Here is a 27,643-nt window from a genome sequence, read left to right on the forward strand (position 1 = left end):
TCGGGTCTAACAAATAGGCTTAAAATTTTGGCAAGATCTAGGCCGAACCTAACCCGACCCATGAATAGGTCTAATTGTGAGCGTATTGTAATACTTATTTTTGGTTATCGAAAATATAAAATTAAAGATAAATTGGAGAATTGAAATTGTTGTTTTATTAAGTATGCATAATGCATGTCTTAATTGAACTTTTTCCCCTCTAAATGTGTATAATAGTAAGAGCTATCATATTAGGTTTGACGTTGAGATATAGTTTGAACTAATTAGGTATTAGTTACATACCTAAATAAACTCTATCACCTTTGAACCTAACTTCTCTTTCGTAGCAATAGCAACAGTATTAACTAAACTAATATTGAATTAATTACATTAATATAATTGAAGTATATCAATTACATTAACGTTCAAAACAGAGCATAAAAGAAAATGTAAAATTTTGTTCTCTTGTTGTGTGGAAAGCAAAGGTATACCTCTTAAATTTGTTGAAGAACGAAATCATTGAAGAGCAAAAACATGGGCTCTATTTAGTTCAAATCCATGACATTTAAAATATAGAGATTTATGGGCTGGTAGCTATATTTTGGTCGCTCATCAATATTGTATGTGCTAGAGGTTATATGTTTTAACCACCACTTTATGCGTATTATTTTTTAGTTTCATGAATTCTATATTAACAACTTAATGTGTGTATTTAGGTTCTTTTCAAAATTAGAAGATAAAATTTTGAGTGTGTTAATTTTTCAATGACACTCAAAGAGAATAATACATTTATGTTATCAACACGATATATTCTAATATAAAAGATGAACTATTTTTCTAATAGTCAACCATATTACTAAAATGTTTCATTCCAGAAGAGAATTCAATCATACAAGGAAATCTCCATGTTAGGCTTTTGAAAATTGATTCACGTCAATATTTTAACTAAAATAATTAGCTATTTGAGCTAATTAATGACACTAAAAATTAGAGAGACCATATTATGCGAAGTTAAAGTGTAGAGATTAAACTCAAATTTGAATATAGTAAAGTGACAAAAACCATATTTTGACCAAGGAAAATTATATTTAGGAAAACTAAAGATAAAAGTGAAACAACATATAATAAAAAAAATTATTAAAAAATCCAAAAATAATAAGAGAAATTCGCTTTTAATTTTTTTTATATTTTACCAAATTTGGTCGTTTTTCTAATTTTCAATTCAATTGATGTTATCGAATGATCAAATGAATTTATTTTAAGTTCACTCATCACTATGATACTAATTTTTTATCCTTGGGAAGAGGTTGTGATGAAAACCAAGTGAATTGTATAACAAGAATTAGGGGTGAATTATGTTCGATTTGGTCAAATTTTTTAGAATTTTTTGAACAATCCATGATATTCTAATTTGATTCTTGATATTCTATCTTAATTTTGAATTTTAGACTTTATTTAATAGCATTTAGGCATTATTCGGTAAAGTTCCAACTGTTGTTCATAATTTAAAAAAAAATTAATTTGTTAAATAAAAAAATAATCAATAAATTTTATATTGTATTTTTGGAATTTATTTTTATATAATAATTTTAAACATTTTAAATATATAACTTTTTTACATTATAAAACTAAAATTAATTACAAATTAAATAAATAATTAGATTTCAATTTAATTTAATTTGATTAACCACAATTTTATATTTATATTCCAAAAATCATCTATTTAATTTGGTTTTTGATTTTTTTCCTCCACCTAGCACAAACAATATCAAAAGTAAAAATTTTCAAACATAATTTTATTTAATTTAGTTTTCAGTTTTTATATTGATTTTTAAATTTTGATTTTAAAATTCATTTTGATAGAACGATTTTTATTTTATGCTTTTTTTTTCAAATATTATTTGAAAAGTTTCGAAATTTTTATGAATACTTTTAAAAAAAATTTCAAGTAAATAAAAATATTCAATATTTTATGGTTTTTAAAAGTAATTTTTATATGGAACTTTTAAGTCATCATAAAAAATTAAAATTAAATAGAAATTAAATAAAAATAGTGTTCGGTGCATGAGAAATTCGAAGCAGATGCGGACTGCTTTGCTTGTGCTGTGACTGATGTTGTATGAGGCACCGGATGATATAAAATGAAGAAGGGCACAAAATCAGGGTTTGGGATTTTGTGCTCTCAAATCTCATCTGAGCACGACACGACGACATGGGAAGGAGTGAGTAACTTCGTTATCTTGCTTGCTTACTTGCATTCTATTAGAATTCTTCTTTGAATTCTTTACTGCCATAATTATTCTTATATTAATTGTTCTCTAATATCCTTAGAATTCAGTTTTGCTTTCATTTTTCTAGTATTTTATCTTTTTTTCCCTCAATTAATGTGTACACTTTACATTTACATTTAAAACACACTATATTTCGATCTTATATAGAGAAAGCTCATTTTTTTTTGGAATGTGGAAATAGTTTGTACCCATTAGATCTGTTTAATGTTTTCTCATTTAGACTTTCTTGTGAGGTTACTGGCAATGGATTTACATATGTTTTTTTTTTCAGTTTTTATTTTTTAAATATAGTTTTAAGGATATCTGGATAGTTATTTATTTATTTTTTTAATTCAGCTTGTGGAGTTAAATGGCATAATGATCTAATAATTTTTTCACCTTTTCTTCTTTGTTTGGTATTATTCACCACATTCATCCTAACTTTACTAAACTGTGCTGGTTTTCTAAAATTCTTTCCTTTAGGACCGGCAAGGTGTAATCGGCAAATCAAGAACAAGCCATACCCCAAATCTCGATACTGTCGTAGTGTCCCAAATCCTAAGATCAGAATTTATGATGTTGGGATGAAGAAAAAAGGTGTTGATGAGTTCCCTTTCTGCGTCCATCTAGTCAGTTGGGAGAAGGAGAATGTCTCGAGTGAGGCATTGGAGGCTGCCCGAATTGCCTGCAACAAGTACATGGCCAAGTATGCTGGGAAAGATGCTTTCCATTTGAGAGTGAGAGTTCATCCCTTCCATGTTCTTCGAATCAACAAGATGCTTTCATGTGCTGGAGCTGACAGGCTTCAGACTGGAATGAGGGGTGCTTTTGGGAAACCTCAAGGAACATGTGCTAGGGTTAACATTGGTCAGGTCCTGCTTTCGGCTCGTTGCAAGGACAGCAACAGCCACCATGCGCAGGAGGCGCTCCGCCGTGCAAAATTCAAGTTTCCAGGTCGTCAAAAGATTATCGTTAGCAGGAAGTTCGTTTCTTAGAAATTGAATGAATTCTGAAACTCCTCGATCTATACTAGAGGATCATAGGTATCATTAATCTCTGCTGTAATTTACATTCTAGACCATTTAATTTAGCCTCGATTTTCATTTAGGTCAAAACCTTTAATTTCATTAAATTACACTACGAAACTTCTATTATTAACAAATTAGGTAGCTTATGCTAACTTTGTTAAGTAATTATAATGGAAAAGTTAGCTCATTGTATGTACGTTAATCAGCATAGAGTCCCGAAATTAATTCTGTTTTGAAAATAAAACAAGTATGCATGCTAAGACAGGTTTTACAATAAAATTATTTAATAGAGGTAGTATAAGTGACCTAATCTTTTGATAATAAAAGTTCAAGTTGTATAATTTAATGAAATCAAAGGTTTGTGGCTTACATGAAATGTAAATTGCCTTTAATCTTTGCTTGTGAAAGCATAAATGTGTATTACGGAACAAAAGGTCTGGTTTTTGCTCTAAATTTTTCTTGTTGTAATTGACTTACATGACACATGCACAATAAGTCGCCTGTGTTCTCAAAATAAGGTTTATTATATTATTATAATTTCATTGTTATTGTTGTCGTCATTGTGAGGGGATTTACCAAGTATAGCCGTGCTGATTATCTGAAGTGGAAGTCTGAGAACAGGATTGTGCCAGATGGTGTCAATGCAAAGGTAATACTAAGAAAACTAAAGATATAGTCGAATATATTATCTCTTTGAAACAAATGCTTTGTTCTCTTGTATCTATTCAATACATTATGGCTATTTGTAGCTCTTAGGAAGAATGTGCATCGCAAAGTTGTGAACTTATTTTGGTGGTAGCTTCTTTCTCTTCATGTATCTGTGTGTGTATATATATTTCCTTAGACACTCTTTTGAAATGATATTTGCTTTTGATCGAACTTAGTCATTGATTTGGGACTCCTTGTGTTGTTTTTGGCTTTCTAAAGTGGAACTTTGTGATTTATAATGTGCAGCTTCTTCGATGTCATGGACCTTTGGCTAATCGTCAACCTGGAAGAGCTTTACTACATGCAACAGCTTAGATCGACTCTTTTGAGTCTCTATCTAGAAAATTTTGAAGCTTAAGATGGACCTGTTTTATTAGTTTATTATCATAGTTGGGTTGTTTTTGAGTTGAGCAAATTTGTGTAGGTTCAAAATATTTGGCATTTTGAATTGGTGGCATTGAGAGCTTAATGGAATTGCAGTTTGTTGTTTCCCTGAGAAGCCTAGTGTTTATTGTCTTTCATTTCATCTCATTCATTTACTGTGGTTCTAATGCATTTTGCCCTTCCATCTTTTCGCTTCCCTCCATTATTTTTGTGCCTATTACTATCCGATACACTTTTAATATATAAGTTTTAGGAGTATAAAGACGTTTGAGTTTCTTGACGTGATGAATCAGCAAGGATGGAGGGTGGCGAAGGTGGCGGTTCACCTTGGCAGGGCAAAGAGCTGTAGTGTTGGGTGGTAGGGGAAAGATGGAGAGAATGGTTGATAAAGAGTGGATTGGGAGGAAAGAGTGTATCCGGTGATGGGTCTTGTGATTCTAGTGGCGGTAAAGTTACATCTTGTCTTCTTAAAGGGGCATCGATTGTCCATCTGACGTTTTAGGTCGGTCAAGCAATTAATGAGCTCAATGTTCCACATGCTCTTGATGAAGGTAGCTCGGCATGAAGGTCTTCTAGGTTCACTGTAGAGTTACTTGTTGAAGGTCCGCCCAGTGCAAGATTCGCTTGGAAAGGGTACGTGGAAGGCTCACGATGGTAGTGTAACAATTGCCCCCAAATGAGGAGAGATTATAAAGTGAACTCCGGGAGCTTGTTGATTGAGGAGGTCTATGAGTCTGTTTAGTGAGAAGGTCTGTCGACGGTATTTGGGACTTATTGAAGTTGATGGGTGAAATTTGTAACATAAGTGTACGTGCGAATCATGTAATAAAGTTATGAGAAGAGTTTGTTCTCACGCCATTAAGTATCAATTATTTAATTTTAACTAATCTAGATTAATAAAATAAATTTTAATTACTATTAAAATTAAAGTAAGTAAATTATGAAGACTTTCTCAATCAATTTTAAAGATTTGAATTTCTAATTTCACCCACTTTAATTAATTCAATCTATGTAAATATTATCTCAAAATTTAATGGCATTAACTAGGTTTTTTCAGTATCTAACAAAGTCAGTCCACCTTCCTCACTAGTTATATTCCTATCTTTGTTGCAAATTACTTTATTCGTCAATATTATTAAAGTTAACATTAATTTATTCAGTCTAGATCTCATCTGAATTAAGTTAATCTTAATTTATTTAGTCTAGAGCTCAACTTAAACTTTTTCTTCCAAAACAAATTAAGGTCATCAAATTGATTAAATAAGCACAGGGTTGGATAAATAATTAACGAGGATCAAAACAATTGAAGAGAAAATAAATAAATTAACTAATAAATAAGATTCATCATCGTTTGAAGAAAATAGAATTTAGTTAAACAATGCAAAAAAATATTTAAAACAAATTTACATTAAAAAAAAGTAAAAAGAAATAATCTAAATTGAAAATGGTCAAATAATTAATGTCTAGCTCTTTAATTTTTTTTCCCTTTATCTTTACAAGTTTGAAGATTCCTTTTGGTGTGTTAGTTTTATTTAATTTCCAAGTGATATTTCGTTCTTTTCTTTTCTTTTTCTTCTTAAATTTTGTTACCTTTATTTTTAAGGTTTTTCCCGCACCACTTTACCGCACACAACATTTGCAGTGAAGTGAACTATTTGTTACTAAAGCTTCGTTTGGGGCGGCGGTGTGGCACGTTTAACTTATTTTTTGTCTCACACTACAGTATCGTTACAGTATTTAACTTCACCGCTACCGCTATTTTTACACTAACTACAAATAAACGCACTGCCCATCCAAACTCACCCTAAGAGTTCTGAATTAAAGAGCATATTTCACCACACTAAATTAGATTTAGCTAAGTGGAAGGCTTTTCTCCACCCTTTTTATCTTATTTTCCAAGTCTTTAGTTCTTTATAGCATAGCTACAATAGTAAAAGGGAAATAACAAATAAGTCCAAATTAAGTCTAGAACGTGATAAAATTTACATGAAATTGAAATAAAATATAATAAAAAGTATTTAAATGCTAAAATATTATGAAAACAACTTACAACACTTAAGTAGAGATGTTCATAGGTTGAGTCAGACCTAAGCATGATATTAACATATTTATATTTGTTTAAGTTTGGTCTTGTCCAAAATATGAGCTTAAAATTGTCCAAACTCAACTATATTTGCAGAAGACTAACTTAAGCTTATTGTAGGCTCAACTATATTATTTTTTTAATTTTTTTTAAAATATTTATATTATATTATATTAATATTTAATAATTTTATATATTTTTTATTTCTTGAAATTTTTTATAGAGTTATCTTAACATTATTTTAATATTTATATTAGAGTAATATTATATATTTAGTATAGGTTTATTTATTTAATGTGTTCTAAATTACATAATATATAAAAATAACATAATATAAAACAATATAAACTTAAAAATAAGTCGGGCCGGACTAAATTTAGGCCTTAAGTATTCAAGTCAAAATCTGATATATATTTTAAACGAGTCTAATTTTTTATTTAAATCTATTTTTAAAACCTAATATTATTATTCAAATATTTCTAATTTTAGAATGAATAACCCAACTCGTAAATATTATTCAAATATTTCTAATTTTAGAATGAATAACCAACTCGTAAACAAGTATACACCAAAACCTCGTTAGCTTTTTAGTCCATATTTTGGTCCAATCTCTCATTTTTCAAACCTAACTTAAACAATTGAACCGTTCAGATTTTGGTTCACCCGATTGAACCATCAGGTCCAGGTTTTTTCAACCATGCTGGTCTACTGTTCTCCGTTTCCCAGTTTTTGACAATCGAATCGGTGAAGGAAGCTTATTTTGTTTTTGATCGTCGACTGAGTTTGTGCGTCCTTAGAATCTAAAACATTCTGACCCCAAAAATGTTGAAGCTCTCTTCTTCTTCTTCGTCGTCATCATCATCATCATCTTCTTCAAGAATTGTCGCTGCTTTCCTCAAGCTTCACTTCAAACGTCTTCAAGTCAACCCCTTCTCCTCCTCCCACCACCACCACCAACTCCCTTCAAATCCCACTTCCTCAAATTCCGCTCTTTCCCACTTCCTTTCTCGCTCTCCCCACCCCACTCTCGCACTACCCCTTTCTCTAACCTTTACATTGCTAAGCCCAATCATCCCTTTTCCCCTTCTGGGTTTAGGTTCTTTTCCTTTAAATCCTCCAATTCTGCTCCCAAATTCGATGCCCATTTCGCCAAAAACCTTCTTCAGAAGCCGGCCAATGTCTTCGCTTCCGCTTTGTCTAGGTACCGGGAGGCTGTTGCTTTGCATTTCGATGCTTTTTTCAAGAGGAATTACTTGTTTCTATTTGGTGTTGGAGGAGTTCTACTCTGTGCTTTGCTTTGGAGGATTATGTTCGGCATTGCCAACACTTTTGTTGGCCTCTCTGAAGGAATGGCCAAGTATGGCTTCCTTGCTCTTTCCACTGCAATTGTTTCTTTCGCTGTAAGTTGCTATATTTTGTGATCAGTTAGCATTGTCCTTTGGGTTTTGGATTGATTGAGGTTGAACCATTGACACCATAAATGGGATATTTCTGCATTCTGCATACGCTTAATGTATGTTGCTAATTGCGAGTTGTTCATGCATTTGTCAGTGACTGCCTATTAACTCTTTTTATATACCAATTTTGGTTCAAGAAGTTTGGGTAAATTATTTACTTTGATTTACTAAAAGTAGAGTTTTACAACTTCAGATCAGATTCTCTGGTTTTGGAGTTAGTATTCTATTATACTGTAAATTAGCAATAATAGCATGAATCTGCGCTTAAAGGGTGAATGTTCTTGGATAACAAAATATAATAAAGCTCTAGCCGTTGAGCTGACTTTAATTCATTGTCCGTCATCTTATTGAATACTTGGTTTTTACTTTTCTTTGTTGACTAATGTGTTTCTATACTCCAATAAAAGTGAACATTGCTTCTCTTAAACACCCATGTTTGGTTCTCGATTTCATAAGTACGACTATTTTGCTTCTTGCCTGGATGGATGGTTCTGCCATTTTTATTGGAAAATGACAGTATCTTAACTGTTTGCACTTCGTGCTTATTCATTATCTTCAGGGCTTGTATGTTCGCTCAAGATTAACAATAAATCCTGACAGAGTCTATAGAATTGCCATGAGGAGGCTTAACACAGCTCCTGGGATTCTTGAGGTTATGGGTGCGCCACTTGCAGGAACTGATTTAAGAGCTTATGTAATGTCTGGTGGTGGACTTACACTGAAGAATTTCAAACCAAAATTTAGGAGAAAGCGGTGTTTTCTTATCTTCCCCGTCCAAGGTTCTGAGAAAAAGGGTCTTGTGAGTGTTGAAGTCAAGAAGAAAAAGGGCGAGGTTTGCTTCTAACTTCCTACCCATTTCTACTTTCTTGAGTAAACTACACATGAATCCTTGCACTGTGGGCAAAAACCACTCTCCTTTTCCCTTTGGTTCAAGAGATGATGTGCAAAACTATGTAGTTTGCAACGTTTTTACTTTTTTTCTTTTTGAAATGACAACAGCTTTGAACTACGGTCATATTAATCAATTCATAGCTAAGGTTTTTATGTAGCTCATATACTTATAGATTTTATTTGGTCATTTCATTAAAATCAACTGTTAAGCCCTTCTCTATATAACTACAGAATGTTAAGTATAGATTTCTAAAGCTGTTTGGATGATCAAAGTGTAATTTACCAATTTTTATTAAACCCTCATATGGTAGAGAAAGCACCTTGTATGGTTATCCAACAATGAGATAGATAGCAAAACTTCCATTTATAGCTAGTACCGCATTTTAAGCATGTGACTTTACTTGTGAATTTTCCTTGAAGGTCACACTGACTTAGACCCTAAAATAATTTTTCATGTCTTCTTCTTCTTTGAATAGAGAGCATCTGTCTGCATGTCTTCCAAAGATTTAGTCCAGGTGTGTTTGTAAATAGTTAGGGGGAACCTTTTCTTTTTCTACTGATTAATGATAGAGAGGGAGCTGGTGAAGTGGTTTCTCTCTGTCATTCTTCAGTAAATGAAATATTTAACGTCTTAACATTTCTAGGAAACATATAAAATCTTTCTTGTATCGTACCCTGGCTCCCTTTTGTTTCCTTGTGGCATGTACCTTAGCATTCCCCGCCAGCCCAAATACACACGCACACAAACACAGACACACACAAAAGAACAGGAATAAAATGGAAGAGTACAGAATGCTTATATGCTATTATAGTGGTAGTTATGATATATCCCTGTGACTAACATAATAAAGAAGCCCTGAATTGAATAGGATAAAGGACCTATTTGGGTTCAAATCAAAGGATAAAGGCTTAATTGAATGGTATAAAAGCATAGGGTTGTTTAAGAAAGTGAAATAGCATGAGGTTTTCTTAGTATTTTAGCCCATTCCTATATATCAGAGCATTTGTTATTCTTGTTTGCAGTATGATATGAAGCTATTAGCAGTAGACATTCCAATGGCATCAGGACCTGATCAGCGGCTATTCCTGATTGGAGATGAAGAAGAGTACAAGGTTGGTGGTGGATTGATCTCCATGCTGAGAGATCCGGTAGTGAAAGCAATGGCTGCAACCAAGGAATTTGATGATCTTGACCAAATTGAGGAGGAGGAGGATGCTGAGCAAGAACTTCAAGAGGCCGAAAGAAAGCGCTGTGAAGAAATTGAAAAGCTTGAAAAAGATGGCAATCAATGATGGCTAGCCATATTTTGTTCTTCTTTCTTGCTTTTGTTTACTGAAGTTTCCGAAAGTTTGCTTGAGGCTTTAACAATGCCGGATATTACTTGATTTTATGAGGAATGCCCTTCATTATACTGATTGTGGCCATTGCTTTTTCCAAATCAACTTCCTTGTACTCAAATGCCCCAGTGAAACAAATAAATTGTACCATTGACATACTGTGCATAACATGACATGGTTTTCAGCATTTGTAGTGTTCGTCTTACCATGTTTAGAACATTATTTCTATCTTTGATGATATTTATCATGTTACTATGTCTTCTCATCCAATGACTCCTTAAGCAGGCATTTCTGAATAGATATTTGTATCGACTCTCTTGGATAGCACATGCAAGGAAACATTAGTTTTTATTTTGAGGGTTACCTTGCTTCCTACTGTTGCTTTCTCTCCAGGTGAGTTTGAGCATGCGGACTGTGAAAGATTCGCCCGAGTGTGCATTTCGCGCAATAGAGTTTAAAGTCCCCATCTCCACAGGTTACTTCTGGCAGAGACAATCAGACAAACCTGAATTTTGCAATCTATTCAATGCTGAACCTTATTTAAGATAGCCATCCTTTCATAGTTTGCTTTTAGGATATGTTACTGGAACCGGAGTAAGCTTTGCTGGTCCAACTAATACAGTTGTAGTAAGAGTGAGTTATCCTGCATTTAGTTTGAACTTACTGATTGAGCTCTGTAATAACATCTCTCTCCACTAAAAAGAGGATAGATAATACACACACAGGTGTCTAATGTTCCTGTGAGGTGGTAAACTTTATATGTGGCCAATTCCATTCACCATGTCTATATATTCCTTCGTTAACTTGCATATTCTATTTGTACAGTGGGAGTTGTGAATGTGGATTAATTCAATTTGTAGGTTGCAGACTATTTTGCTCAGAAATTCAAAGCGGTTCAAGCGTATTTTTGTAAGAAACATTACTCTTGTCTGTAGCCTATGTATGAATGCCATGCTGGAAATGCTGACATCTTAAATTCCAACTCTCTGTTGAGTAGTTGTTAGATGGTCCTGTGATGATTTCTGTTTCTATTAATGAAAAAAAAAATTATAGTTGGCAGAATTCATGGGAAATGGGAAAGTGCACACATGGTGTATTTGAATTAACGTGACTGCAATTACCACACCATTTGCATGTTCAAACCTGTCATATTTTATTACATTCTGGAATTTCAATGGTTGCTTGTCCCTTTCTGTGTCTCTGCCCCTGTCTCGGTTTGGACATGGTCATGGTATATTTTTTAGCTTTGCAGGAGGGGTGTTGAATGATTCTTTTCACCTCCACTCCATAGTGTATAAATTATTCTATTTCAAGTGACATAATTTAGTAATTCTCATGGTCAACTAGGCATATTTCTCACTTAAGGTAAAAGGTGAGGTAGGCAGGTATTTTTTGACACCGGAACAAGCATAAGCATACAAATTTTATATTAAAAAGGGTGTAAAAAAGTAAACAATATTTGAACCCTGAAGGTGATACCAACAAACTCGGAACCCAAACAAATGTATGGCTTGAAATGAGGTTAAAGTGATGTGCATGAAAAGGCGTTGCAGGGTATTAGTGGTGGAATAGTCGCATCAAAATAGCTATTGACATTTAATGTTGGAGATTGCAAAGCAATCATATCTTAACTTGCTGTTGCTATTGCTATTGCCGGTCATCAAAGGCAAAAGCAAAGACTTGTTCTTTATTACAGCTGTGTATGCACTGTCGGTCTCTTAATCAATCAAACATTTGACTTTTCCATCCCATACGGTTGACTACTTCTTCTTCTTCTTCTTCCTATTCTTGAATCCCAATGAAACTGAAAGAAACTTCTTTCAAAATTAAAAATAATTTGAAAACCAAAATTGGATCCTATTCCTAGTTCATTCTGGGTCATGGAAGATGGAATCTACCTGGATGTTGGAACCAATAACCAGGTAGGGCTGCCTGTGCTACATTTCTTTATTTTCTACTTGAAATATTGATAAAATTAATCAACCTTTGTATGTAACCATGCATGTATTATTATTATTATTATTAATTGTAGGATACATTATCCATCTTAATTCTTTAATTTGGATTTCAGATTTGTTATCATATTATTATATATGATTTTGATCAAATCAAACCCTTCAATCTATGTTTTTTTTTTTTGGAATAAATATAATTTGGATAAAAGATACATGGAAAAATTAGGTTGAATTCTACTAATAGTCCCTATATTATGCGGAATTATGGATTTAGTTCATATACTCTAATTTGGTTATCGTTAGTCTTTGTACTTTTTAAATTTTAAAATTTTAGTCTTAACCCGAATGATAGCCGTTAAATTTATTAAGTTAAACTCAGATGTTTTCAAAGTCTTATGCATAAAATATATTATTACATGCTTAATGCCATTTTAACTTTCTATTTTCATATAATATAAAAAAACATATTATTTTAATAAACATATATAATGGCTTATCGATTGAGTTGAGATTGAAATTTTAAAATTTAAAAAAAGATTTAAGGTGATCAAATTGGAGAATAAATACTAAATTCACAACTTCCACGTAGTAAGCAGTGGTGGATTAAAAATATGATTTAGGGGGCAGGCAAAGTCAAAAAAATTTTTTGGGGTCGGAATTAAATCATATATTTTTATAATAGTAAAAATATAATTTTGTCATTTTAATAGCTTATATCTTTATAATTTTTAAAGGATTAAATCAAATTTTTATGATTTAAGGAATGCAATTTTGCTCTTATTAATTTAAATTCTTATAAATTATAAAAGTCCTAGATAAAAAAAAATTATTTTAAAGAGTGTTTGGGCCCCTGCCAGCCCCCCTTAGATCCGCTCACAATAGTGAGGGATAAAGAAAAGAGTTTGGCCTGATGGATTTAATATTTAACATTTTGATTAGAACTAAAATTTCAAAACTTAGATAGTACAAATATTAAAATTGACCAAATTAAAGCATATGGACTAAATCCATAACTTAAACATAGTAAAGGGACTAATAGCAAAAAAGTTGACAAAAAGTTACTTGGGAAATAAACAAAAAAGGGAAAAGCAAGACTTTTTCTTTTGGCAATTTCATATTCATTTTCAAGAATCGGCTTGGCAGACAAGTCAAGTAACAAATCTTACAAAGACTTATTTGTTTTATTTAAAAACGAAGCTGTAAATATAGGAGTTGACTTGGTAATATTCCTATTACTTTAAGTTTACAATTCAGACACACCTCTTCCCTTGTCTTTATTTTTAAAAAAATCATCACGCGTAATATTTTTATTGGGACGATATTATTTTTTATAAAAATAGTCATTTTTATTTATCTCAAATTATATTTTGTTATTTATGTTTTAAATATTACGTTTTAGTCACTTATATTATAATTTTGTTATAAAATGGTCACTCTGTCTTTACACTCCGTTATCTCCCTAACAGAAATTTTACGTGACAGTCCAAATGAGTTTTAAATACCGACTTAGATGTCCAACTAGGACGAGAATAGATTTTTAATTAAATAAAATTAATTAATTAAAAAATTTAAATTAATTACACTTTGAACTAAAAAAGAAAAACCGTTTGTCTCTTTTTCTTTTAATTTTCTTTTCTATTTTGACTGAAAAAACTATTCTTATCCTAATTAGATATCTAAGTTGGCATTTAAAACCCATTTGGACTGCCATGTAAGATTACCGTTAGGGAGATAGTGGAGCTTAATGGCAAAGTGACTAATTCATAATAAAACGATGACATAAGTGGCTAAAACATAACATTTCAAACATAAGTTACTAAAATGTAATCTGGGGTAAACAAAAGCGACTATTTTTGTAGTTTAACCTTTGTTATCATTAAGACAAAATTAATAGTGTAAACACCAATTTTGAAAAAAAAAATTAAGAACCAATTTAAGAATTGAGTATAGTTTTGGGGTTAATTTACTAATAAAGCCAAAAAGAATAAAATGAAATAGTTATAGCGTGTCTGTTGGCAGTAACTTTAACTGTACCCTTCAAAAATTACCAAAGTAAAGACATGTGGCATACCAGGTCATCACACAATATTCAGTTTCCGACGCACAATGTGGAGCAATAAAAAAAGAAGGAAAAAAGATATGACCTCTTTGGGTTTTGGAAGTCAACCCTTGACTTGTTGTTATTATTAATAATAATCCATCAAAATAAATATAAAAAAAAACCTTCATTAAAGATCACAAGCAAGACAAACTCCATATTTCTAACAGTTCTTCTCTTCTCTTGTTATCTCTTTCCTATATTCCAACCTGTTTCAATTATGCTCCACATGCTGTCTGTTGTTTCTGTTTATTTTGAGTAATTCAATCACCAAACTCATATTGGTTGAGTTGAGAGATCTGAGAAGAATAATAATAAATAATAATATTGGGTTTGGAATTGTGTATGGCCACTGAAACAGCTCCTAAAGTTCGATTTGTTAGGTGTCCTAAATGCCTTTTGGTTCTTCCAGAAGTGCCTGATGTTCCAATATACAAGTGTGGAGGCTGTGATGCAATTCTTGTAGGTAAGCATCACCAAAATTACTAATTTGGTCTTTGAAGATTTTCATCCTTTTTCCATGGTTGATGAATGTTGTTGGTAGATTTTATTGTGACCTGCAAAGTAAAAATGGGAAAAAAATGGCTTCCTTTTTAGTTCCTTATGTCCATTTCTTGATGTTTTGCAGCTAAAAATAAAAAGGCCATTGCCAAAACCACCTCTGTCTTGCAAGAAGCTGAAGCTGTCGGGAATCAATCGGTTCGGTTGTCGGAACGCGGAGAATCTAGCGGCTCAGGTCTGCAAGATGTTGTTCCTTCCCCTTTGGAGAGTCGATTGAGTCAAGAAAGTGGAGGGAATCGGGATGTTTCTACCGGCTCTCATAGTGAGGAGCACGGTGAGGACGTATCGGTAGAAGGTCGCTATGAGAAGGATCAAAATACATCCAGAGATAGTGATGGTGATGGTGAAATGCTTGATGAAAATAGATCTACTGGCTCTCATAGTGAGGAGCAAGATCAGCACTTATTGGTAGAAGGGCGACGTAATGGTTGCTATGAGAAGGAACAAAATGCATCCAGAGATAGTGATGGTGATATGCTCGATGAAAATAGATCTACTGATTCTCGTAGCAAGGAGCACGGTGAGAAGCTATCGGTAGAAGGCCAACGTAATGGACGCTACGAGAAAGATCAAAATACTTCCAGAGATGGTGATGGTGATATGGTTGATGAAAGTAGGTCTATTGATTCTCATAGCGAGGAGCACGGTGAGAACTTATCGGTAGAAGGCCATAATGGTAGCTACGAGGCAGATCAAATTGCGTCCAGAGATGGTGATGGTGATATGGTTGATGAAAATGGACCAAATGAAGGGCAGCAAAATGGAACAGGACTGTTGCAGACAGAATCTTTAGAACATTGCGATGTTCGACTGCCAGGGGTTTCAATTGAAGGTTCTTTATCAGCTGAGCTTCATCATGAGAATGAAGAGTTAGTGTTGGAAGCTGAAACAAATTTAGAAGCAGAGGCAAATGACATGAGCTTGCAGTTAGAAGGTGCAAATTCACAATTAGAGACTAATGACAAGGTTGATTCCAACACCGGAGGCTCTCCAAAAGGTGAACATCATCGGTTTAACAGTGTGAGGTCTATGGATACTTATGGAACTGTCGATTTTGTCAGTATTGGTTCTGAGTTTAGTGGTCCTATTGAATATTTGTCGAAATCCACGACAATCAGAAGCTCCCATGCTTATGATGGCAGTATCTCTTCTTATGATGGAATGGATGATCACTTCCCTGACCAGCAATTACATTCCTTTGAGAACAATTATAAGCCTGCTAACCTTTCATCAGATTTTCCCAATAAGAAGCATTATGCGACGAGGAGATACGGCAAGTGGCACCGAGATGAACCACTAGAACCTGTAACGCATCACCGTCCACCTAGGAACTGGCCAAGACTGGAGAGAGATCAATATCCATCCCAAATTCCTTTGTCTCAAAGGGTTCCCTTGCATGGCTATGAAAGTGCTGGCCCTTCACATGAATCGCGAGATGAGTTCCCTTTTGATTCAGCCTTCCATCCATTCAAGAAGGCTGAGTATGGTAAAGAAGAAAAGATGAAACTGTTAAAAATGGTGTATGAACTCCAGGATCAAATTAGCAAGACATGCCAACTGAATGAAAAGACCAATGGAAATGCTTCCTCTCATGTACCTTGGAAGCAAGAGCATTTTTCTACATATAACCATCAGGAGGAGCCACCGGAGGATGAGATTCTTTATCCTACTTACTATGGAAGACATGGACTGAGGAACAGTTGGAGCCAGCAAAGTAGATTCTCGCATGTACCTTTTTCAGGTGGTGCAATAAACACTAGACATGGCATCGATAACACTTGTTTATGCTGCCATCCTCAAGCCTGCCAGCGTTCAGAGCGGTTGCCTCCTCCCGTTTTCCCACATAACCGAGGATTTTGTAGAGCCTATGGCAGTCATAATTGTTATAATTCCTTCAGCTCTTGCCCCTCTAGCCCCCAAAGGTATTTGGAATCTGATTTTTCTAACTGGATCCATGAAAGTCAACCTGATGATCAGAGGTACAGAGATCATGAAATGAAGAGGTATTTGAGGGAGAAACATCATTCAGCTAGGCGACATATCCGGCCCACAGCAGGTGGAGCACCTTTCCTAACGTGTTATTATTGCATCACACCGTTGCAGTTACCTGCAGATTTTCTACTTTTCAAAAGGAGATTCCATCGGCTAAGATGTGGTGCTTGTTCAAAGGTGCTTAAGCTTTCACTTCAGGAAGGAACTCATATAGTGCCTTATGATCTGGTTGCTGAAGCACCTCCACCGAGTGAGGTTGAAGACCACAGTGAGGCGATTAATGTAGGAATTTCGGGATTGGCATCTTCTAGTCATGGTAATTTGCAAGCGGATCCTATGTCTTACTCTGATGATTATGGACACTCTTTCTGCATAAGCTGCTCCACAGATGGAGATCCTGTTTCTCATACAAAATTTCATCATCTTCAGGGCAGCAATGCTGATTTCAAAAATATGTCCAGTAGCTCTTCTAAAGCAGGGCCTTCCAGGTCGAAGAGAGGATCGTCAGAAATTGAAGGGTTGCCACCGAAACCTGGAGGGTCGCCACTTCATCGACTGATGGGCTATTCTTCTCTAAGCCAAGTGCTAAGGGCCATTGGACCATCCTTCTCTAGCAAAAGAACTCAGATTGAATAGCTGAGTAAACAGTAATGTAACTAATTTTGCATATTGGCAAGGGTGGGAAATATTAGCATTCATCCGTTTAATTTGTTTAATGATTACATATAGGAGTTTATAGTGGAGATATTTACTTGATTTGTTTATTCATGTATAGTGTATAAATGATTAGAAACTGTTTACAAAATGTATTTGATGTTTCCTTGTTATTACACAATCATCATCATACATTGCCATTCTTTTTTCTTTTAGTCAAAGCAAGCAAGAAAAGATGATAGGAAAGTGTAGAATTAATCATACAAATTGAACAAATCCTGTTTCAACAAAATCAACTTTGAACAAAAATGAAGGAAACTTTTTCCTTTTCTTTTAACACAAGATTTTTACATACACTGGAAACAAAAAAAAAAAGTTCAGATAGAAGAAGCTAGCACAAATCTGTAAAGACAAAAGATGTGGGTACTACTTGTGCCTACTTAATGTATTTTTTCACTCAAGAGATTGACGGTGAAAATCGTGCGATTGGTTTATGAGATAGTATGCTACAATCATTAATCAATCTGTATCAGATCCTGAGTCGGACTCTCTATCCGATTGCAACTCAAAAGGCCTTATTCTGTTCAAATTAGCTTCCAATGGAGGAAGCCCATCCTCATCACTTGACTCAATCTCATCATTTACTTCTATTGGCGTGGTATCTCTCTCCAAACTTTCTGAGGTGGCACCTCCATCGTTTTCATTTGAATCATCTAGATTTGAGGATTTGAAAATTTCAGGCCTGTAGGAAATATAAGCAAGAATAGGATCAAGTACAACAGAAAAAGTAAATTTCAAGATTAGAGAATTTGGGACCAAACGAAGACAGTTAAGTGGCAAATGCAAGCATGTTCATACAAGTCATTTCTAGCAACTTCAAATTTTATAGGTAGTCCTTCTTGCATGCCTTTAGTTCTTACATGGACAATTCATAACCAGAAGCTATATAAAATTTTACTAGGATGACAAGCCCAAAAGTTGTAACTAACATATACAAAAGATGTAGAAAAACAGATGGGAATGAATATGCTAGATGTAAAGAAGAATTCAGTTGGAATTGCCTTAGATAAGTGTGCTGTCGTCTTTATTTATTTATTTTATCCCATCATCACTACAATCAGAATGCAGGAAATTAAACATAGTCTGCTGAAACCAGTGCACATGATGGGACAATGAAGATGAACTGGAATATTACAAAATGTAATCTAACAAGAAAAGGACAAAGGGACTCCAGGCAATTGCAAACACAGCCAATAGACACCCTAAATTATTAGCTAAGGGAAGTTCAATGAAGTTGGTATTTACCAACTCAAGCAAAAGAAGCACCCATCAATCAAACCTTAAGGTGTTGTATCAAGTTCAAGTTTCTGAAACCCAAGTATTAAAATTAAAACAAGAAAGACGCAAAATGATGGCAGGCTAATGGAAACGCAAACGCACCATTCAGGAGATTTCTGTAGCGCACGAACTTGGTCATAAAACAGAACTTGAGAAACAATGCATGCCACCTTGCAACCAGACTCAAGTGCCTTTTCCTTTCCACTTTCATCAACTACAACAAAACTCCCTATAAATTGAAGAAGCAACCAAGACATATTAATAACAATCAAATACACATAAAGAACGATTCATTAACATAAAATTAATCATTCTACACTGCAAAACTAACCAAGATTTACTCCAAGGCTTGAACAACTATCTAAAGAGAGAAAAGAAGAAAAAAAATTGGGGATATAAAAACTACACAATCAAACTGCTGGATTTGGATATCAAAGCCAGGCAGGCAACAGGCAACCAATTAACTGAATGGTTCAGACAAGGAATTTATGGAACACAGAGAAATATGACATCAATAAAGAAAAAAAACAACTTATAGCAGATTCCAAAATGACAGTAGATGTTTTTGCATATTCAAATGAAGCAAAACTCAAAAAATTTTGATTAAAGCAATGGTCAAGTGACATTTATTTAAAACGAACCTCGTTTTATCCACATGCTCTTCTGAAACTTAGCTGGAAATAATGCTAGTGATTTTTGTCCTCGAGCATCTATTACCTTCATAAGGTAAACGACCAAAAAAAAAGTGTTGCAACAATCAGAACAAGTCAAATGAAAACCTGAATGCAATGGCAATCTGATGCAGAGTACATGGCATTAATGCATCATAGAATATAGAAATTTGATATACCACTCGGCACCGTAAATGCCCTATATGTCATAGGTCATGATCGAATTCAACCCTAAGCAAACTCTTCAGTGTGACTATTCAGGTATTCCCAGGCCCTCCCAGCATGTGAGAGAGTGCCGAGCTCTCTCGGCACAGTAGGGTACTGAACTCATAATCAAATTAAAATAGAAAGGGAAATAATTTCTCTTAATGACTGAACATGACCTTTTACCTTGAATAGCAATCGAAGTCACATAGTTTCATCAAAGAGAAATAAGAGTGGATTTGATTGAAAACCCAGACTTTAACTGGGAATTTGATACATTAGTCTACTAACAGTAAGAGGAAATTTGAGAAGTGAAATAACAAAGTGTACCTCGATGAGATTGGATCCCCTTAGAGACAGCACTTGCATAACGCTTTGGCCATGTTGAAGGTTCAATATTTGGTCTTTTGCCGCCCTCTTTAGATTCTTCCTCCCTCCTTTCATTGATTCTGTCTTTCTGTTCCTAAAACCAACTTCTGTTTTAGGGTTTTTCTCCAACGTTAATGAAAAAGGCGAAAGAAGAGCCGAAAGGAGAGTTAGGAGAGAACAAACGACTGGTCCATTCTGTAATGCTGCCACCGAAACAAGTGATAGACCAATAAGAAACGAGCTTACCGTGGTTGTGACCTATAGGTGTTCATGTTTGGACAGCCCGTCTCGTTTTAGGTTTTAGGTTTTATAAGTTTGCTTTTAATACTTTTATCCTTACCAAATCGAGTTAATATTTAATTAAAATTTATTTTTTTTAAATAATGAAAAAAGAGAATTTAATTATTATAAATATTTTAATAATCCAACCTTTTGAATTTATGAAGATATTTTTATTTTTCATACATGTAAATTTTTAAATTAATTTAATATCTCTATCACATAGATTTAAAATATTTTTTAATTGTTATATTTAATGGTTAAAAAAATTTTATATAAAAAAATAATTAAAAAATTTTAATTCATTTCAAACTTGATGGGCATTATCTAAATGAATGAGATATAAAATTTAACAAATGGATTGTTAAAATATTACTAGTATAAAAAGTATTTTATATTAATATTTATAAATTTTATAATTAAATTTAATTAAAAAGATTTTTATTTTTTTAAACAATAAAATATATTTTTTTTACAAGTCGAATCAGGCTCAAGCCCAATTTTTTTTAAACTAAACCTAAACCTGACTCAATTTGGCCTATAAACACCTTTAGATGTGACCCATAATTGTTTATTATCTCTATACATATTCATTAAATAAACAAATCATCAAATTGATTGTTTATGGAAATAAACAAATATTATTCATTATCTTTATGCTAGATTATCCTCAATAATTTTTGCACATAAAGCAAATGAATAAAAAATATTGACTTATTAATTACTTGAGTACTGAGTTGCATTATATTGATAGATTATAATAAGAAAAACATATATATATTAATAGGTAATTGAAATTGTATTTAACACGTAAAATCAAATTGAACAAATGATTCAAATAATAAAGGGTTATTATGTTGTTTATAAGTCCAATCGGGGTGATAGTTTATCTTAGCTATCGAAGTTAGATTAACTCCCAAAAATAGATATATATATATATATGTATGATTGTTTAAACTGGCAATACATTGGATAATGCCCAAGCTGAATTTGTCTTAGATACATTTATAGATTTATTCGTTTGTGATGTTCACGGTGCAACTTACCTAAATCTTAAGTAAGTGACAGATCATGTGTATATAACTCATACTTTGATATATTGAAATTTTGAGCTTTCATGGTAGTGGTTGAAAATTGATATGTTGGGTATGTGAATTGTACAAAACATGACATTACTTATAATAGTAAAATTTATAACTCAAATAAAGAGTAAATGATATATTTTCATTGTGTAAAACCCCAAATTCGGCCTAGATGTTATGGCCAAATATGAAGCTGTTACTTAATATGATTGAAATTTTAGCTTTTGAGTAACCGAAAAATCGACATTGTAACACCCCAAACCCAGCCCAGACGTTATGACCGGATCCGACATGCGTTCAAAACATTTTATATTATTGGTCCAGAAAAACTTACTTAGTGTTTTAAAAGATAATTTCATTATAGGTTAAAGTGAATGGAAGCTGTGCACCAGGTAGGAAACCGAAAAAGAGGTGGTGAGTCCATCGGACTGCTTAAGTACCAAGCTCCCTTCGGATCCAATCCTAGACATGCATACCGCCATTGCCACACCTTAACGTCATGGATATTTCTAGGAAACCGATTTGATTAAGTCATTTTTAGGAAAAGTGATTAATTTTGGAAAATACTTTCATTGCGGAAGCTTTATTTGTTGTCGTGTTATTTTGAAATCAATTGTTGTTTTTGAAAACGTGCCCTAAAGCTATCCAATTTCAACAGTTAAAATAAGTAATACCTATCTTAGTAATACATATTAAAACCATCAAAAATAATTAAGCAGCCTTATTACATTTAAAAACCCAAAACTTCAAACGTAAATAAAAGGATGTCCAGTTCACCAGAAGAAAATCAAACTTTCAGAACGGGTGGCCACTCCGAATTCCCTCACAGCTCCAAGCCCATTATGGTTGGGGATTTCCTGCGTGGATGAAAATAAAAGGGGTGAGTTTGGGGAAACTCAGTGTGTAAGGAAAACCCATTCAAAGCCCAAGTCAGCTCAAGCCTATTGGGCCTAAGCCCATTCAGGTAACAGTGGTACTGGGCCAGAGCCCTTTTCAGATTACAATAAACTGGGCCTTAGCCCCTTATTCAGATAACAGTATGGCCCATAGGCCCATTTCAAAATACATGCAACATTAGTAAACATATGCAAGCCCATTTGGGGAGACTACTCAACCCACCAACCACTACACTCCACCCGTACCAGCCATACACTCCATGTGGGGAATAGCTCAACCCACCCAGCCCAACACTCCACAGTTGCAGCCTTGCTGCTCAGTTAACAGTAAATTGAGGCAAAGCCTCCAGTACGTGGACAAGTCACTTTCAGTACTTCCTCCGTCAATATCCCAGTCCCATGCATCAGATAATAACAACATGGCATACAGTAAATAAAAACAGTCAAACATGCATTTAGGTCAATTTAACCCTAGGGGTATTTCGGTAATTTTGCACCTAGGGGTATAACAGTAATTTTCCATACATAGGGGTATTATAGTAATTTATCTATTCTTAAGGTTTTTCATGCATATTCCTACTTTTCACATACTAACAGAATCACGTACCGAGGGTTCTTACCGAATTGGGCCCGTTGGCCCATCATTCCAATTTTGGCCCATTAAGCCCAAAAATATCGAGGGCACAGAAATCATGCCCTTTTCAGTCCAAATTTTGCAGCTTACCAAAAACATTAATCGATTTACCTCACGAGCATTCTCACACTCGCAAATCTACAAAATACCGGTTTTTGGCATTTCGGCTTTTCGACTTTTTCCGATCCAGACTAAGAAAGAGGGTGTTAGTTACACACCTGTTTGCGACGATATGCTGACGAGATCCACACACGAACTGCCTACAATTGGATTACTAACACGTTAATCTAACTATTCAAATACGAACTACGTATTAACCCCTTACAATATTCGGCCAACCACACCTACAGATCATAGTAAGCTTATAAGAAATCAATAAGCAACTCATTAACAAATTTTGTCAATGTTTACCACATAATCATAATTTCACTGCAAGCTGTCTTCTTGAGCAACAGTCACTAAATCATTTATAACTGGAGCTACGAAACTCCAAATCAAGTGCCGTTAATTTTCCCTGAAAATAGACTCATATATCTCTATCCATAAAATTTTCAGAATTTTTGGTTTGGCCAATCAATACCAGATTTTTCTTAAAGTTTCCCATGTTTCACTGTTTGACTAATCTAACCACTCTTCATTACGAATCAAATTTCTCATTGTACAGAATTCGAAATATGTTCTCGTTTATTTCATTTGAAACTAGACTCATTAAGATTTAATTACATAATTTATTCACCTTCTAACTCATCTCTCACAATTTATGGTGATTTTCCAAAGTCACGTTACTGCTGCTGTCCCAAGCAGATTTATTACCAAATCACTCTTTCACACATAACTTGCATGCATGTTATTTAAACATGTATATCACCAATCAATCATCACATATCTATGATTTTACTTAAGTATAATCTCCATTTCATCATTTTAAAGCACAACATATTAGCCGATTTTTCCCCTTAGCATCTAAGCACATGCATGCTCATTTGTTTGGCTCAACTTCACATATCTTCCATTTTTCATCAAAAGAATATGAAACAACAACCATTTCCTTCATTTTAATTCATGACCAAATGCTCACAACACAACCAAAAACCAAAATATGCTTCAAGAGTTAAGGTAGAATCAAGAACTCATGAACATTAAGATAGAAGCAAACTACCATGAACTTACCTTCAATTTTCTTCCCCAAGTGACCAAACATTCAAGAGCTTTCTCCTCTCCTTTCTCTTCTCTAACTTTAGGCTATGATGAACAAAGATGGACAAAACTTTGTTCTTTTCACCCCTTTTTCTTTTAAAAAAATTTCATATTTCATCCATTTAATTCTTTAATACAAAAGACATGAAATGCCCATCATGGAACATTTACCTAAACCATTATCATGGAACATTTACCTAACCCATTATCATGGAATATTTACCTAATCCATTATCATGGAACATTTACCTAACCCATTATCAATTTGTATCATGAATTATGGATATCAAGTGCTCATATTGTCTACAACAACATGATGGCTAGCCACTTCATGTAAAATGGGAGGTTTGTCATGCAAATCCTCCTATTTTGCACTCCTATTTATTTGGCCATTTCAATTTAGCCATAGCATTTTCAAACATTTTCACATAGGTCCTATTTCATAATTTCACTCACAAATGACAAAATCAAAGCATGAAATTTTGCCAACATTCACAGAATTCCCGAAAATTGGGGCGTTTCAACATAAACGTTCAAAATCCCAGTTTTATTCAAAATCATTTCTTGTTGTTCTATTTAATAAAAACATTGTTTTGTTTTTATTTTTTAAAACTTATATTCTTTTTTCAGCATAAGACTGCATAAGAAGGGATATTTGAGAAACACAGTTCGTTGTTTGAAAGCCTTTAATTTTGTAGAGAAACGAACTTTGTCAACTAAAATATTTGAGTAGTAAAGCAAAATACGGAAATAAAGTTTAAAAATCTAAACAGTCCAAAAAGTCCAGAGAGCTTAAAAATTTATAGAACCAAAATACCAAAATTTAAATAAATCAATTTAAATAGATTATGACATTAACTGAGCTCCCATTTGCACCGACCTGCCTAAGTCTGAGGATTACCTGAAAATATCAGTCAAATAGAGAGTGAGTTTTTAGTGTATAACTATTAACTTAAAACGGTTAAATGCATATTAAACATATTTGTTAGAAATATATTTACATTGGAACAGATACAGACATACAATCCTACCTCCAACCGCTACACACCAACTCCGTCCATCCCAACACACCATATAGGTGTAAAACACCCATCCAACCCTACACATCACTTAGTGTCGTTAGGACACTTTACAAAATAGTTACAGCTGAGCTGCCGGATCATTAGACGAACTGTCGCCATTTTACAGAAACACTTCCTCCACATATTAATATACCCTATCCCAAATGCAAATACATAATATAGCATATATCAGACATGCTCTCAGTATAAACACATAGCATAACATATAAAAAAATGTTTAATCAACACGTGACAATTCAGTTATATGAACAGATATTAAAATTCATGCAAATAGTTGGCCAGATTTTATATTTTATAACACATTTAATCTCATATAGTGTAACAGTCCTTTTTTAGTGGTGCCGGAAACAGTGATTTTGGGCCCACCAAATCTGATGAGTAAGTTCGTAAATATTGTTATTTAATATTTACGAGTCAAATGTGATTTTTAAAAAGGTTTTTGATTTGATAATTTATGTTATATAAGTGATTTATTAAGTTCAAGTGATTTTAGAAAATAAGGTATCGGGACATTGTTTTTATAAACTGAGCTGTAAATATTTTTATAAATATTTACGGAGTGTCATTAAGGTGGTATTAAAGTTTTGTTAAGAAATTTTAACGTTTCGATAGTTAATTAATTAAAAAGGACCAAATTAAAAAAAGTGCATTCCCGGGACTCCGTTCTCGTAAATCAGACTCGTAAATATTTTTAATAAGTATTTATAAAGCTAGTTGTGTAGTTAATTAGGTTTTGGTTAAGTGAATTTGCTTGAATTAAAAGTAATTAGGTATAAAGACTAAATTGTATAAAGGGTGGAAGTTGAATTATAGATTAAAGAAAAATTAAAGGAATTATTAAATAAGAAATTATGCCATTTCTCATAAATGAGGCGCAATGAGTGTTTATTATTAAAAAATTTAAAGTTAAAATATATATTTAATATTATAATATTGTATGTTTAAGTATATATATTATATATATTATATAATAAAACAAAGAAATAAAAGAAAAAGAAATAGAGAAAGAAACAGAGAAGCAAAAATGAAGCACAAGAAAAAGAAAGAAAGGAGAAAATTAGGGTTTCAAAGTTCTAAGTTCAATTGGTTAGTCAATTTAGTCCCTTTTCTTGTAATTTTTATGTTTTTGGAATCCCGATGTTAAATACTACTTGACCCATGTCAAAATTTTAGAAATTATTGAGTTTTTAGGTGTTGTTAATGTTGAATAATTTTAGTATTAGGGACTAAATTGATAGATTTTTAAGCTAGAAATGAAAAAGGATTAAATTGTAGAATAAATAGTAAATTTTGTGTAATAGGGACTAAATTGTGAAAAATTAAAAATTTAAGAATTTATGTGAAAATAGAGAGTTGAATTTAGTCCAAAGTGGAATTTTTATGAAAATAAAGAATTAAATTGTAAAGAAATGAAATTAGTCTCGGTTTAGGGACTAAATTAGAAATTAGGCAAATATTGAGTAAAAAGTTGAAATATTCAATATGAAGTTTAAATTGTATTGTATTGATAGATTTTAATTGTTTTAATTTTATTAACGTCGTACCGGAATCCTCGACTAAAAAAGGGAAAAATAAAGTTGACGAGCAATAACTCAGAATTTCTGGTTTGTATTTCTATAATCCGAATTTAGTTGTTAATTGTTATAATTCAATTTAATGTATATGGTAAGTGTTGAGGTGAGAATTATTGTGTTTTTCAATTGAAATGGATTGATTTAGTATGTGATGAATTTATTGAATTTATATTGATTGAATTGGTATATATATATTGAATATATTGATTATTTGAATTGAAATGAATATTGGTTGTATTTGATAAGTGAATTGGAACCCTGTTAACTGTATCGAGCTAAGTCAGATATAGATGGCATGCCATAGGATTGAAAGAGTTTAGGGATTCCTTCAACTTCGAGTCGATGAGACACTGGTTGTCAATTTACTACTACGGATTAATTCGATGAGGCACTGGGTGCCAATTTACTTTGGTTTAGCCAATGAGACATTGGGTTTCAAATTATTACTTCGAATTATCTGATAAGGTACTGGGTGCCAAACTGGTGTGTTTTGGTTAGATCTGTGTATCCGTCCAAGTCCAAGTCATGTTAATAGGGGTAAATGAATAATAAAGTTTTATAATTGATAGTGAAATGGTATGCTACGAGAAATGGAAGTGAAATAGTGAATTGAAAATAGAATGTGCAATATGTTGCAAATATATGGAATATATGAATTATATACTCATGAAATGACTATGGAATGGATATTGCAATTGTATAATGAAATGTGAAATAAATTGTGAAATAAATTGTGAAAAGCTATTTATATAGCAACTATGAGAATTGAGATGTTTGTGAAACAAATGAAATATGATATGGTTGTTGTAATAATTAAATATTAGTATGTGTTTATATTTCAATTGTATATTTGAAATTTCTTATCTTTAAATATTTGGATTATAAAAATACCACTAAGTTTATACTCAGCATACGGTTT

General features: G+C 33.0%; 4 protein-coding genes across 5 annotated transcripts; 3 read left to right on the forward strand and 1 right to left on the reverse strand.

Moving 5' to 3' along the window:
• The first annotated feature begins 2,045 nt into the window (after nt 1–2,045).
• LOC107896565 (60S ribosomal protein L10) lies at nt 2,046–4,476 on the forward strand. The gene is made up of 4 exons (XM_016821760.2): nt 2,046–2,201; nt 2,733–3,233; nt 3,844–3,926; nt 4,232–4,476. Exons 1-4 carry the CDS (start codon nt 2,192–2,194, stop codon nt 4,298–4,300), a joined length of 663 nt encoding a protein of 220 aa, XP_016677249.1. The 5' UTR covers nt 2,046–2,191; the 3' UTR covers nt 4,301–4,476.
• A 2,673-nt stretch (nt 4,477–7,149) lies between these two features.
• On the forward strand, nt 7,150–10,325 carry LOC107896566 (uncharacterized). Its single transcript, XM_041078577.1, has 4 exons — nt 7,150–7,155; nt 7,250–7,852; nt 8,469–8,741; nt 9,824–10,325. Exons 1-4 carry the CDS (start codon nt 7,150–7,152, stop codon nt 10,091–10,093), a joined length of 1,152 nt encoding a protein of 383 aa, XP_040934511.1. The 3' UTR covers nt 10,094–10,325.
• Nucleotides 10,326–14,329: 4,004 nt separating this feature from the next.
• LOC107896567 (protein ENHANCED DISEASE RESISTANCE 4) lies at nt 14,330–17,590 on the forward strand. 2 transcript variants are annotated; one of them, XM_016821763.2, is made up of 3 exons: nt 14,330–14,657; nt 14,820–17,060; nt 17,174–17,590. In XM_016821763.2, exons 1-3 carry the CDS (start codon nt 14,537–14,539, stop codon nt 17,185–17,187), a joined length of 2,376 nt encoding a protein of 791 aa, XP_016677252.1. In that variant the 5' UTR covers nt 14,330–14,536; the 3' UTR covers nt 17,188–17,590. The 2 variants fall into 2 exon arrangements, with proteins under 2 accessions (XP_016677252.1, XP_016677251.1); XM_016821762.2 differs by having other exon boundaries at nt 14,820–17,590.
• A 44-nt stretch (nt 17,591–17,634) lies between these two features.
• LOC107896569 (probable RNA-binding protein EIF1AD) lies at nt 17,635–20,260 on the reverse strand. The gene is made up of 4 exons (XM_016821764.2): nt 19,942–20,260; nt 19,378–19,453; nt 18,839–18,965; nt 17,635–18,140 (listed from the first exon to the last, which is right to left on the reverse strand). The coding sequence occupies exons 1-4, from the start codon at nt 20,053–20,055 to the stop codon at nt 17,918–17,920; spliced, it is 540 nt and encodes a 179-aa protein (XP_016677253.1). The 5' UTR covers nt 20,056–20,260; the 3' UTR covers nt 17,635–17,917.
• Nucleotides 20,261–27,643: the final 7,383 nt, after the last annotated feature.

This window comes from Gossypium hirsutum, chromosome A10 (genome assembly GCF_007990345.1).
Source record: "Gossypium hirsutum isolate 1008001.06 chromosome A10, Gossypium_hirsutum_v2.1, whole genome shotgun sequence".
Taxonomy (NCBI): Eukaryota; Viridiplantae; Streptophyta; class Magnoliopsida; order Malvales; family Malvaceae; genus Gossypium; species Gossypium hirsutum.